At 48.6% G+C, this 13403-nt stretch overlaps 2 protein-coding genes across 6 annotated transcripts in view; one reads left to right on the top strand and one right to left on the bottom strand.

The window, feature by feature from the left end:
- Positions 1 to 777: 777 nt before the first annotated feature.
- The window catches only part of LOC109780700 (uncharacterized aarF domain-containing protein kinase At5g05200, chloroplastic), a 40060-nt gene continuing 27434 nt past the window's right edge, over positions 778 to 13403 (top strand). For 4 of the 5 annotated variants that reach the window (XR_012188343.1, XR_005763334.3, XR_005763333.3 and 1 more), the window contains exons 1-10: positions 779 to 1032; positions 1146 to 1290; positions 1586 to 1728; positions 2765 to 2878; positions 3301 to 3489; positions 3565 to 3720; positions 4471 to 4736; positions 4858 to 4955; positions 5121 to 5299; positions 5627 to 5737. Coding sequence is in view for 1 of the 5 variants with exons in the window: in XM_040396431.3 (XP_040252365.1) it covers positions 958 to 1032; positions 1146 to 1290; positions 1586 to 1728; positions 2765 to 2878; positions 3301 to 3489; positions 3565 to 3720; positions 4471 to 4736; positions 4858 to 4955; positions 5121 to 5299; positions 5627 to 5737 (1476 nt within the window). In the remaining 4 variants the exon portion in view is untranslated. Of the gene's footprint in view, positions 1033 to 1145; positions 1291 to 1585; positions 1729 to 2764; positions 2879 to 3300; positions 3490 to 3564; positions 3721 to 4470; positions 4737 to 4857; positions 4956 to 5120; positions 5300 to 5626; positions 5738 to 13403 lie in introns of all 5 variants that reach the window. The other variant, XR_012188342.1, reaches the window with a different exon arrangement.
- On the bottom strand, positions 9119 to 12365 carry LOC123495044 (uncharacterized). Its single transcript, XM_045231707.2, has 3 exons — positions 12178 to 12365; positions 9573 to 11179; positions 9119 to 9297 (listed from the first exon to the last, which is right to left on the bottom strand). Exons 1-3 carry the CDS (start codon positions 12363 to 12365, stop codon positions 9251 to 9253), a joined length of 1842 nt encoding a protein of 613 aa, XP_045087642.2. The 3' UTR covers positions 9119 to 9250.

Here is a 13403-nt window from a genome sequence, read left to right as displayed (position 1 = left end):
TCGAACATATTGAGGGCAGCCCGGGCACTGCCGGAGCCCATGCTCATCCGCGCCCGAACGAGCTGCAGCGAGTCACACACGTCGACCGCCGGCATCTGCGTGGGCGGAAAGCTGTCCGGAATGGCCCAGCCGGCGGTCGGATCATCCTGTGTCCCAAGGGGGTCGGACAGCGTAATCCGTGTAGGCGCTCGGAGGGAAGGGGTGCGGGGATCCGGGCGCGACGGAGGAGATAGCTGCTCCACCACGTCTGAATCTTCCTGCGCCCCCGCCGCCTCTCTCTCTTGCTGTCGACATCGCCGCAACTTGCGGGCGACGTTCTCCGCCTTGCAAGTCACCGCCGACGAGGACGAGGCGGACTGTCTCTGTCGCGGCGGTATGGGTCAGGTTGGACGACATCTCCGGTGGTGGATCGGGACTAGAGGTGAGGATTGGGAGCAAGGGTGGAGTCCGACGAGGGTCCGGGCATGGGAATGGTTGGAGAACGGCGGGAGGAGGAAGAGTTTGGTGGATTTGGTGCAATTTGGGGTGGGGTCGGGCTGTCGGGTCCGACGTGGCTGGCGTGCCCGGACGCCCCATATTTGGGCTGGATATGGGGGTGCCGGTCAGTCCGAGCGTTTGAGGGCCGTTTGAGAGGCCCGTCTGGGTCAAAAAACCGTGACCGGACAGTGACCAAGCGGCCCACCCGGATGTATGAGATGGGTGTGAGAGGTCCAGATGTAGATGCTCCGGCTAGCAGACCCGCAAAAGAACCTATCAATTTTCCCGGGGAAAAAAAAAGAACCTATCATTTTTTTTGAGCTAAAGAACCTACCAGCTACACGTATCTCACCCTTCTCCCATACACCCCGTTGAAAGCCAGCAAACGCGCGCCGTGCCCCACGCTTCATCACACTTCACACCTCACGCGCGTACGCCTGTGTGCTTCGTCCCCCTCGCCGGCGACCCACCCATCCACTGATGGCAGCGACGGCCGCCGCTAGGGGCGCCGCTTCTCGCTCCCCTCTCCTCCTCCACCACCACCGACTCCCTCAGGTCGGCTGCCCAACCTCTCGCCCCCCATCCCCCCCTTCGCAATTGAGTTTTGGGTTCTGTTGCGTAGCGTAGTCCGTCTCTAACCAATTCGGGGGTTTATTGGCCTGTGGCAGGTTCCAGCCGGTGGGGGAGGTTCGCTGAGGGTGGGCGCGCTCGGGGCAGGACGGGATTGGAGACGACGGGTCCGGGTTCGGGTCGGGGTTAGGGTTTTCGCGCGCTACTCCTCCCAGTCACAAGACTTCTCCAGTCGACTCCAAGGTAATTTAATGATTACTAATCGCGGCGTCTGTGACTCTGAATATTTCATTCCATGCAGAAATGGCTAGGTATTTTCCATACGAGTGATACGAAAATGGACATAGATATGTTGTGTGGCTCTGGGGATGGTTGTAGTTTTGGTGTGATGTTGGTGACTATGTTTGAGGTGGATAAGGGGTACTAAGGGCAATTTGGTGATGGAGTAATACATGGACATGGGTTGAATGTGTGGAGTTCAGTTTGCTATTGTCTGAAAAACTTACCTTAGAGGTTTCCAATTTTCGCCCAATTGCAGATAGAGCTGGCGAATTGCCGAAATTAGTCGAGGATCTTCTCCAGACGTCGATTAGCACAGGGCCTCGAGGTGCCTTTAGGATGGCGCAAGGGATCCAAGCTCTCCTTGGGGTTGGTGGGGAGTGGCTAAACGACTTCTCGAAGGTTGTTACTCGTTTTATTCTTCTTCTGTTATTTCTGTAAATCTTGGTATGAATGAAAATATAAATGCTCTTCGTACATTTAAAAAGGGAGACAACCCACGCAGTGTAGACTCATTAATATAGTTTGTTTTCTGATGCATTTGGTGGCATGTAACTGATCATACAAGCATAACTGATAATAACACTAAGAAAGATGAGCATGCATGGATTCATTCAATCCTTTGTAGTTTATTCTAGTCACAATGCCATTCCTGTTGCTAAAATCAGTTGCAAAATAATAATACCATATTACATACTCATTGTACATTCCAGTTTTCTCCGATGTTTTCTTTTGTTCATGTGAATAGCTTATTGTGGATCAAACTTACTAACCATTGATGATAGCCCAAATCAATTGAAAACCTTTCATGAATTACTTGCTCTATACCGACTTATAATTTTTTTTGTAAAAGAACTAATTATAATTTATGAAACTCTTGTTCTGACAAGAGTTACTCTACTTATCTGTGAGCATAGTTCCATGTCTGTCTCTGCTTATGTTGTCCTTTCGGGTCTCTACCATATTACATACATTAAATTGAACTGGAAACAAATGGCAGTCACCAGTATTAGGTTGTTGAGTGCAGGTTTTGATTTCGAAATGAATTGCTTGGACTATGTAAAATTTAGGTCGAGTCTACTGTGTCATCTCAAGTTGACATTCAAGCCAGTGGACGAAATATCTCTGCATGTGCATGCCCCACATATGTGCTTGCACAGGCGTATGCAGGCATATTGAGGACCCCCAAAGGGTCACAGAGGGCATTGATAGGTTTAACATCAAACTGCTGAAGTACTGGTGGGTTGAGTTGGGTTAGGTGTAACTTGTAAGGAAGAGTATAAGATATTGTTGTATTGAGGCCTACTCTTTATAGAAGATGGTGCTGTTTGCTTTGGGTTGGTTTTGCACAATTTTCAGTTTTAACTGGTACAGCTATTAGTGGTCTTGGTTGTTTCAGCAGACTTTTTTATATTACCGTGTTGTCAATCAAATGCAGACAGCTAACACGTCAGAAGGAATTCCAGCTCAGATGCGGCTTGGTTTGCTTTCCCCTCTTTATCTCAGAAGGCTTTTTGAACGCATGGGTGCAACTTATATAAAGCTAGGTCAGGTAAGGGCATGTTCATACTTTATACTACCATCAAGAGATAAGGTTTACACCAGAATTAATAGCATGTCTTCAAATGTATACCTATGCGTCAGAAAAGAAATTCGGCTGAAGCGGGTCTCAGAAAAAGGGTGTTTTGTTGGTTTCAGCTTTTTTCATGGGAAGCCACTATGGAAGCCCACCAAATAGGGCCTAAGTTGTACAACTAAGAATTCATATTCACACGCCATCCATCTAAATTTCTAATGATGGTTAGAGTTTCGAAGGGTACCATATGGAAAATTTGAGAGCACATGACCTTTTTGGGGGCGGTGTTTTGGGGCAGGTGCGGAGAGGGTGCCTACTAAGTATTTGTTCTGTTCATAATCATATGCTTGTGTCTGATTACTTGGCCTGCATAGTCAACTGACTGAGTGATTGTGCAGTTCATAGCGTCTGCACCAACTTTCTTTCCTGCAGAATATGTTGAAGAATTCCAGAACTGTTTTGACCGAGCACCACCTGTTCCTTATAGCGAGATCGAGTCGATATTGCATGAGGAGTTGCAGCGGCCATTGGATAGTGTTTATGAGTACATTGATCCCGTGCCAATAGCATCTGCTTCAATAGCACAGGTTTCTGTTGGGAGCATCTCAATTGCCTTCTTCAGTCTAGCATCAAAGTATTGAGGTATCTTTATTATCATCCAGGTTCATGGGGCTAGGTTGAAGAGCTCTCAGAAGGATGTGGTAATTAAAGTCCTGAAACCTGGAATTGAAGATACTTTGGTTGCCGATCTGAATTTTATCTATCTTGTTGCACGTGTTTTGGAGTTTCTAAGCCCTGAATTAGAGAGGACATCACTGGTAAGAGATCTCTTAATCATAGTTCCATATACGTCGACATCCTTGACTTTCTTGTAGCATAAAAATATGTTGGTAAACTTGAATTCTCTCTGTTTTAAAATAACAAGCATGCAGTCTGTTTTTTTTTAATGAGGGGTAAACCTTATTTTTATACAAAATGACCGTTCAACCAAGTGGTTCTTGGATCACAAGAGACCAAATTCCACTAAAACTGAAGTTTATGTCCTTTTTACGGCTTCCTGTGTACCATATTTATTTGGTTTTTGGTTTGATTATGCAGCTTGCAAAACTTGCCAATGAACAAACTTGCTCCTATGAGCATATGCTCGTTTTGTTTTGAAAAGGCCGAGCCAAGATACAATGATGTAGATTGGTACGAGAGTGAATTAGTCACTGCGATAGAGTGATTGCATTTAGGTATATCAAACAATACACGTTACATCAACAAATCCAGAGTACTGCCATTAATCAGAACATTACAATGAGTTATTTTTTTCCGAGAAAGTTACAGTAAATTTGTGTCCAGAAAGAATTTGATTCTGCAAATAACTCACACACCATAGTATTTTGTGGTTCAAGCATGTCAAAATAACAGATAGCTTTGTGAAAACATCTTAGACATGTTCCTGTATTTTTGGAGGTCAACATTTTGTGATGCCGTTGAGTTAGATAATGCAAACTGGAAGTATATATTACTCAATTCTGAGATGCACTGCAAAAAAAAGGATGCTCTATATATTCTTTTCTTAGGTAGCTATCATCAAGGACATAAAGGAATCAATGCTTGAGGAAGTTGATTTTAGAAAGGAGGCTGTAAATATGGAGGCTTTCCAGAGATACATCGAAGCAATGGGATTTGATAGGCAGGCCAAATCTCCATTTGTATATCACCACTGTAGCACAAAGCGTGTCTTAACTATGGAAAGATTGTATGGTGTTCCACTCACCGATCTTGATTCTATAAGGTCTCTTGTTCCTGATCCTGAGTTGACTTTAGTCACTGCGCTCAATGTCTGGTATGTTTCACTTCCACCAGCTGCCTCGGTTTATCTTCTGGTATAACAATTGATTTGGATAATTATGTGGTAGTAGTCAAATCTTGGTATAAGCATATTGATAGATCCACTTAATGTGTAGGTTTGGAAGCTTGATCTCATGTGAATCCTTCCATGCGGATGTGCATGCAGGAAACCTATGGTTGCTTCGTGATGGACGTGTTGGATTTATTGATTTTGGTATGTTTAAGACTTAAGTTCCTCCTACAGTGATCTTACTATTGCCATTTTGCGGGCATTATGTTCTCATTGGAATTTATGATAAGAGTCTTTACTTACTCGTTAGCATTTAGCCATAACATCTTGTCGACAAAGTATAATAATATTAGTTAATATACTTAACAGGAATTGTTGGTCGAATATCCCCAAGGACTTGGGCTGCTATGGAGATCTTTTTGGCTTCTTTCGCAACTGAGGATTACAATGCTATGGCATCAGCCCTTTCCGAAATGGGTGCTACAGGGAATGATATAGATGTTGACTCCTTTGCAAAGGACTTGCAAAAGATATTCTCATCGTTACAGGTAATGTCTACTGAAGGGCACAAGGATACTTCCTTTTATCACCAACAGAAGGATACTTGATTTGATATTCGAAAGGCTTGATCAGCCTTATTGATTGTGGATGGTGTGCTTTAATGAAGAAACATCCTGCCGAAGTCCAAAAGTATAAAACTCGATGCCAGAGCAGACCTGGCCTGAATGCTTGTGGCAGCTCAATTTGGATTTAGGTAGCTTATGTGAAGCAACTAATGTGGCTAGCCTTGTAGTATTTCTTAAGTACTTGACATCCCACTGTACTAGTTTATTTTATGGTGCACAATACCCATGCATTTTTTTTTTGTGAAGCAGGAGCTGGACACTGAAATTATAGTGGCAGCTGCAAGAAGTTCTGATGCTACAGCTGTATCTGCTAATGTTGTTGTAGACGAGAGGCAGATGAATGCACTGTTTCTTGATCTGGTGAGCTTCTTGATTTTCTGATCCTATCTAGAGAACACAATGTAGAACTACGAACAAAATGTTCAAGTATAGTTTTATGAAATGCCATTCCTCCCGCTGCTAGTATTCCTTATTGTCAGACATTTTCCGCTATAGTCAATAGTTAGGGAGATATGCAGATCTGTATATGTATTCTTGTTCTATTTTTTTTTAAACTCGGTCAGTAGGCGTATTCTTACCTTTAGGACTGCAGTTCACAATGGGTTAAGATCCTCTGTTTCGCACTCCAAACTGTTGAGTCCAAACCACGAGCTCAACAAGATCGGGCGCAATTTCAACTGGCACGATGACATCGACAGCACGTCGGGTGGGTTGGTCAACTAGCCCACGACCTGTCGCTCGAAATCGCTTGGCCGCCTTGGCTTTGCTGGTCAGGAGAAATTTGATCGGGTGCTGAGGCTGAGAACTCCGTCTATGTTGTCTCTGTTAGGAATAAGCAACTTGTATTCCCATGAGGCCATAGGCCGATATATATACATGTACAGGTGTGGTACATATGCAGGAAACCCCTTATACTACGGGATAAATACAAAGGGGTATACATGACTTATATTATAACTCTAACACCCCCCCTCAAACTCATGGTGGAGGAACAACACTGAGTTTGGAGAGATAAAAGCCATGTTGTGCTCTAGTCTGGGCCTTCGTCAGGAAATCCGCCAACTGTAACTCGGAAGGCACATACTGAAGAGCAACAACCTGATCCTGCACAGCAACGCGCACATAGAAAGCATCAACACCAATATGCTTGGTGAGCTCATGCTTCACAGGATCGCGCGCAATGCTAATAACACCTGTACTGTCAGATAAGAGCATAGTCGGTGTAGTGACAGAAACACCAAAGTCCTGAAGTAACCACCGTAACCAAGTCACCTCTGCCGTCAAAAGAGCCATAGCTCGCAACTCAGCCTCAGCACTCGAACGGGAAACTGCAATCTGTTTCTTCGTCTTCCAGGCAATGAGAGAACCACCAAGAAAAACACAGTAAGCAGAAAGCGAACGGCGATCAGAAGGAGCACTAGCCCACGTAGCATCCGCATAGGCCTGAAGCTGTAAAGAACTGGAGCTAGGAAAGAAGAGACGGTGAGAGATCGTGCCCCGAAGATATCGGAGAACACGAAGGAGATGACTATAATGAACCGATGTGGGAGCAGAAACAAACTGACTCAGAATATGAATCGGATAAGAGATGTCCGGACGAGTGACAGCTAGATAGACAAGACTGCCAACGAGATGACGATAACGCGTCGGGTCAGGAGAGGATCACCATCAGTAGCACGGAGGTGAACATTGAGCTCCATAGGAGTCTCAACAGTGCGCTCGTCAGAAAGAGCAGCACGAGCAAGGAGATCCTGGATATACTTTTCCTGGGATATAAAAAAGCCATCAGAGGTAGAAGAGACTTCAATCCCAAGAAAATAGCGAAGAGGTCCAAGATCAGACATAAGAAACTGCTCACTAAGACGGGCCTTTACAAAGGCAATATACTCGGGGTCATCCCCAGTGATGACCATATCATCAACATAGAGAAGAAGAGTCCGGCCACGAGGAGAAAGGTGAATAAACAATGCGGGATCATGAGCACTTGCTGAAAAACCAGCAGTAGTGACCACAGAAGCAAAATGCTCAAACCAGGCGCGAGGGGCTTGCTTAAGGCCATAGAGAGAGCGATGAAGACGACACACCATGCCATCAGGAACAGAATACCCAGGTGGTGGCTGCATGTACACCTCCTCACGCAGCTCACCATTAAGAAAGGCATTCTTAACATCAAGCTGAGATATAGACCAGTGGCGTGCAGAGGCAACGGCAAGAAGTGTACGAATAGTGGTCATATGGGCCACAGGAGCAAAAGTCTCGTCATAATCACGACCATGCTCCTGCTGAAAACCACGAGCCACGAGACGAGCTTTGTGACGCTCAAGAGAACCATCGGAGCGAGTCTTAACCTTGTAGACCCACTTACAAGTGATGGGACGGACTCCGGGAGGAAGAGAAACAAGATCCCAGGTACCAGTGCGTTCAAGAGCAGCAATCTCCTCCGCCATCGCAAACTGCCATTCAGGATGAACAACAGCCTGACGGTAAGAAGTCGGCTCAAGAACAGCAGCACCAGCGGTGGGAAAGCCAAAGCGATCAATAGGCGGACGAGGACGAGCACGCAGGCCATAAGTAGGCTGAGAGGAAGAGGACGACTCATCCAAGGAAGCATCCACAGGTCGTGAACGACGAGTGTAATGCTGCGGAAGAGATGGAACAAGAGAAGGAGGAATCACCAAGGTAGAATCAGGGGGTGGCGACGAAGAAGTCACCGGAGATGAAGGTGTAGAATCCGGTGACATGCTAGGTGAGGAGACCGGGGAAGATGGTGGCAGTGAATCGACGAGGGGTGGAGAAGCAGAGGGAGTGGGACGAATAGGCACAGGCGCGACGGGAGTGATAGGGGAGTCAGGAAAAGTGAGAAAAGAGATATCCTTCACTGAAAAGACCGAGGAAGATGGTCGTGGATAAAAAGGACGAGACTCATCAAAAGTCACATCTCGAGAGATACGCATCCGACGATCGACAGGATCCCAACAACGATAGCCCTTATGCTCATCACTGTAGCCTAAGAAGACACACTCAACAGACTGAGCGGTCAGTTTGGTGCGTTCGCGAGGGGCAAGAAGAACATAGCAAACACAACCAAACAAGCGAAGCATCGAATAATCGGGAGAGCGATCAAACAGACGCTCAAAAGGAACACCACCCTGCAAAGCAGCAGATGGCTGAAGGTTGATGAGATAGACAGAAGTGGAGATAGCCTCGGCCCAAAAATGAGGCGGAAGAGAGGCGGCGATCATCATAGCACGAGCCGTCTCAAGAAGGTGACGATGCTTGCGCTCAGACACACCATTCTGAGCATGAGCACCAGGACAAGAGAACTGGGCAAGAGTACCCTGCTCAGCAAGGACACCACGCAACATCTTAGAGATATACTCACCAGCGGAGTCAGCACGAAAAACACGAATGGGTGAAGAGAACTGAGTATGAACCATGGCAGCAAAACGCTTATAAATAGACAACACCTCACTACGTGAAGTCATGAAATAAAGCCATGTGTAACGAGAAAAATCATCGATGAAAATAATATAGTATTTATGACCACCTTTCGAAGTGAAAGGAGCCGGACCCCATACATCAGAATGGACTAAATCGAAAGGACGCTGAGACACTGACTCACTATGAGAATATGGTAGCTGAATCTGCTTGCCAAGACGACAACCCTGACACTCTAAAGAGACATCTCCTGAGACAGACCCCAGAAGACCTCGACGAACTAAAGACGATAATCGAGAACCACACAGATGACCAAGTCGATGATGCCACTGCTTGAAGGAACCAGTAACAGAAGCGACAGCAGCGGAGGAACTGGCGATGGTGGTGGCAGCGGAAGGAACATGAAGCCAGTCTAACTCCCAAAGACCCTGAGAATCACGGCGGCGAGGGCCAGCCCCAACCAGAGTGTGCGTGCGACGATCCTGGACAGAACAAGAGTCAACATCAAGGATGACACGACAACCAGAGTCAGTAAGTTGACCGGCAGAAAACAGATTCATAGTAAGTCGAGGAACATGAGCAACATCAGGAACAGAATAAGGAGTAGAAAGATGGCCTCTACTAGCAACAGAAAGTGGAGTACCATCAGCAGTGAAGACATGAACAGGAGAATCCAGCGAGCGAAGAGAAGACAAAGCGGAAGAATGAGAAGACATATGAAAAGAAGCTCCAGAATCCAGAACCCATGGGGATGTACCTGACTGTGTAGAGGGCGGGTGCTCAGTGCGGGAAGCATCAGTCACAGAACCAGCAGTACCCGTCGAGGAAGAACCTGAAGCCGCGAGCAGACGCTTAAGTCTCAGAATATCCTGCTCGGTCAAAGCAATGGATGAAGCTGGCGAGGGAGATGACGAAGTCCCTGAGGAGGATGATCGCGCCTTGCGCAGGTGTTTCCGCTTTGTGTAGCACTGGGACTCAATATGACCATCATTGTTGCAGTAGTCACAATGTGAACGGGGCCGACCTGAGCCTCCAGAAGGAGTGGGCAAGAGCGGCGGAGCACTCGAGCGAGAATGGGGCGGTGCAGCAGGTGGAGTGGAAGAAACCCGAGTAGCGAGCACAGAGGGAACCTCCAGCAAACCAGCACCACGTAGGCGAGTCTCCTCAGCACGAATCTCTGAAAGCGCCTCCATGAGAGAAATACGGCCACGAGCAAACAACTGAGCACGCCGGGGCTCAAACTCCTTACGGAGCCGAGACAGGAACTCATAGACGCGATGAAACTCCAAATCGGCCTGGACAGCCTGGCAGCAGGGGCAAGTACGACAACCAGCACTGCGGAGAGAATCAAGCTGGCGCCAGATAGCAGAACTCTGTGCATAAAAGTCATCAACAGTAGAGTCACCCTGCTGAAGAGCATGCTCCTGACGAACCACAGAAAGATATAAGGCATCACCAGAGGGCTCATAGCGCTGACGAAGACAGGTCCACATCTGGAAGACAGTAGGAAGATCCAGAAACTCAGAAGCAAACTGAGGCAGAACACTAGCAGTGAGAACAGCTGCAGCACGAGCATCATCATCAAGCCACCGAGTGTAAACAGACAAAGCACCATGATACGTCTGAAGAGCCTCCTCATAAGCCAAAGCCCGCTCATCATAGGCACGATCAGCAGCCTCATCAGCAATCTTAGCCGCATCCTTGGCGGCCTGATTAGCATCCGTAGGAAGAACCAGTGGAGTCGGCAGAGTAGGGGCCACCGGAGGAACCGGACGTGGCGGACAGCAGACCTCGCCAGAAAGAACACCCCAGAGACGGATGCCACGCATGTGAATGCGCATGAAGCCAGCGAACTCGGTGTAGTTAGTACCATCAAAGATCACCGGACAGCGAGGGACAGAAACATAGCCCGATGCAGCAGACATTTTTTTTTGAAGAGACCCGGAATCAGAGGAACCACCGAACAGCAAGCGGAAGACCACGGGAGACCACGCGCGAACAGCGGCCGCGGGGCCTGGTACGGGGGCGCGCGAGGGAGAGCACGAAGGCCCGCAGGTCACGGTGGCCGAGCACGGGGAGAGCTGCGGCGGCGGCCTACTTCGAGCGGGAGGGAGCTTCGGGCGGGAGCAGCCGCAGTCGACGACGACTTCGAGCGGGAGGACGGCGACTTCGAGCGGGAGCAGCGGCGGCCGACTCCGCGGGAGCGGGAGGGAGCGTCGGCGGGGAGGGAGCTTCGAGCGGGAGCAACCGCGGTCGACGACGACTTCGAGCAGGAGGGGTGACTTCGAGCGGGAGCAGCGGCGGCCGACTCGATCAGGACGGATCAATAGCACGAGTTGCGGCGTGCAAAAAATTGACCTAGCCCTAATACCATGTTAGGAATAAGCAACTTGTATTCCCATGAGGCCATAGGCCGATATATATACATGTACAGGTGTGGTACATATGCAGGAAACCCCTTATACTACGGGATAAATACAAAGGGGTATACATGACTTATATTATAACTCTAACAGTCTCAACATAACCGGTCCCAAGCCCGGGTAAAGGAGGAGGGTTGTGATAGGCTTGGCGAGTCAACGTAAAGACTCAACCACTTTTATGGAGATGAAACCCAGAGTTGCAGTTTCAGTACTACTAGGCGCGAGGAAGAGGTTAGCCTTGATGGGCAGGTGGTCAGAAGGACACCTTTCGATATTTGGGGTTAATGCTGCAGATGGATGGGGGTACTGATGAAAATGTGAACCATCGAATCAAAGCCGGATGGATGAAGTGGCGCCAAGCTTCTGGCATTTTCTGTGACAAGAGAGTGCCACAAAAGCTGAAAGGCAAGTTCTATAGGACGGCGGTTCGACCCGCTATGTTTTATGGCGCTGAGTGTTGGCCGACTAAAAGACGACATGTTCAACAGTTAGGTATGGCGGAGATGCGCATGTGTTTGGCCACACGAGGAAGGATCGAGTCCGGAATGATGATATACGAGATAGAGTTGGGGTAGCACCAATTGAAAAGAAGCTTGCCCAACATCGGCTGAGATGGTTTGGGCATATTCAGCGCAGGCCTCTAGAAGCTCTAGTGCATAGCGGACAGCTAAAGCGTGCGGCTAATGTCAAGATGTCACGACCCTCGTCGGATCGGACCAGGGGAGGTGGGGGGGGGGGGGGGATCAGAGAGGAAGGAGGGGATCGGGGAAGACGTTGAGGAGAGGGGATGAACTTGTTGAACGAGAGAGAAAGAGTTCAAAAGATTCAATTACAATCGCTGACTTGGCCTCTGGCAGCACACACATTTATAACACTCTCGGTGGCCTAGGCCCCACTTGCCATACACACCCGCCTATACGAAGACTAGTCTTCCCTCACTGACTATGGCCCCTTTCGTTCTTCTCTGGTAGGCGCACCAGCGGTGCCTTGCTGTCCACCTTCTCCACTGTGGAGACAGCAGGGGAGTAGGGCGTGACACAAGAGAGGTTGGGTAGACCGAATTTGACATGGGAGGAGCCCGTAACGAGAGATATGAAGGACTGGAGTATCACCAAAGAACTAGCCATGGACAGGGGTGCGTGGAAGCTTGCTATCCATGTGCCAGAACCATGAGTTGGTCGCGAGATCTTATGAGTTGGTCGCGAGACCATGAGTTTGGACCAATCCCGAGCGGCTGTGGGTGCGCTCCACCTTGCAATGTGATGATTCAGGCATGGATTTTTATAGGCATCGGCCACTATCACAATTGGAAATGGCGCAAAGACTGTTCTGGCATGACAACTGGAGGGGCAAAGGTCTGCTCAAGTCTTACGCCCCCGAGCTGTACAGAAGCGCCACTAGGAAGCAAAGGTCAGTTATGAAGGGGCTTCAGGATGATAACTGGATTCGAGCCGTAGCACGCATGCACACCCTGTCCCAGCTATACGAATTTGTCAACCTTTGGACTTTGTTGGCTTGCACGAACCTTGACCCTGATGGGGATGATATCATCTCCTGGAAATGGACTTCCAGTGGCGTCTACTCTCCGGCCTCCGCCTATGCTGTTCAATTCCACGGACCTCACCCCAAGTTCCTGTGCACGAAGATCTGGTGGGCGCATGCTGAGCCAAAATGCAAGTTCTTCTCCTGTCTCGTTCTTCAGGGTAGAATCCTCATTGCCGACATGCTTGCCATCCGTGGGTGGCCGCACGACCCGATCTGCAAGCTATGTCCGCGTGCCCCTGAGACTGCCGTGCATCTCTGCAAAGACTGCCCCTTTTCCCAGGCTGTCTGGAGCAACGTTCAAGCTTGGAATGGTGAGATCATCCAGGCTACTACCGTGCAGGGCACAACTCAGGGGGTCTCGGATTGGTGGAGACCATGATTGAAGCTGCACCGAAAGAGTTTAAGAGGCGCCGCAGTGGGAGACCTCTCTACACGATTTGAAACATCTGGAAGGAAAGAACCATCACACTTATAATGGGATCCGCCTAACCCTCCGGGTGGTCGCCGCGCTGGTCTTCAAGGGCATAAAGCAGCGTCACATGGCATTTGGCCACGCAAGGGCAAGTGAGGGTATCGGTTAGACTCACGTGCTTTTCCTCATGTTTTGGGGGTCCTGATGA

This window comes from Aegilops tauschii, chromosome 7, assembly GCF_002575655.3.
Source record: "Aegilops tauschii subsp. strangulata cultivar AL8/78 chromosome 7, Aet v6.0, whole genome shotgun sequence".
Classification (NCBI taxonomy): Eukaryota; Viridiplantae; Streptophyta; class Magnoliopsida; order Poales; family Poaceae; genus Aegilops; species Aegilops tauschii.
This window is presented reverse-complemented; position numbering and strand designations above follow the sequence as displayed.

What these genes read in the sequence shown, in the direction of transcription:
- LOC123495044 (XM_045231707.2), bottom strand. Translation starts at nt 12,365, where the DNA reads ATGGCTAGTTCTTTGGTGATACTCCAGTCCTTCATATCTCTCGTTACG. An exon ending in AACGAAAGGGGCCATAGTCA is followed by an intron (nt 11,180 to 12,177) that starts GTGAGGGAAGAC and finishes ACATGGTATTAG; the next exon opens with GGCTAGGTCAATTTTTTGCA. An exon ending in CCCGCCCTCTACACAGTCAG is followed by an intron (nt 9,298 to 9,572) that starts GTACATCCCCAT and finishes TGTTCTGTCCAG; the next exon opens with GATCGTCGCACGCACACTCT.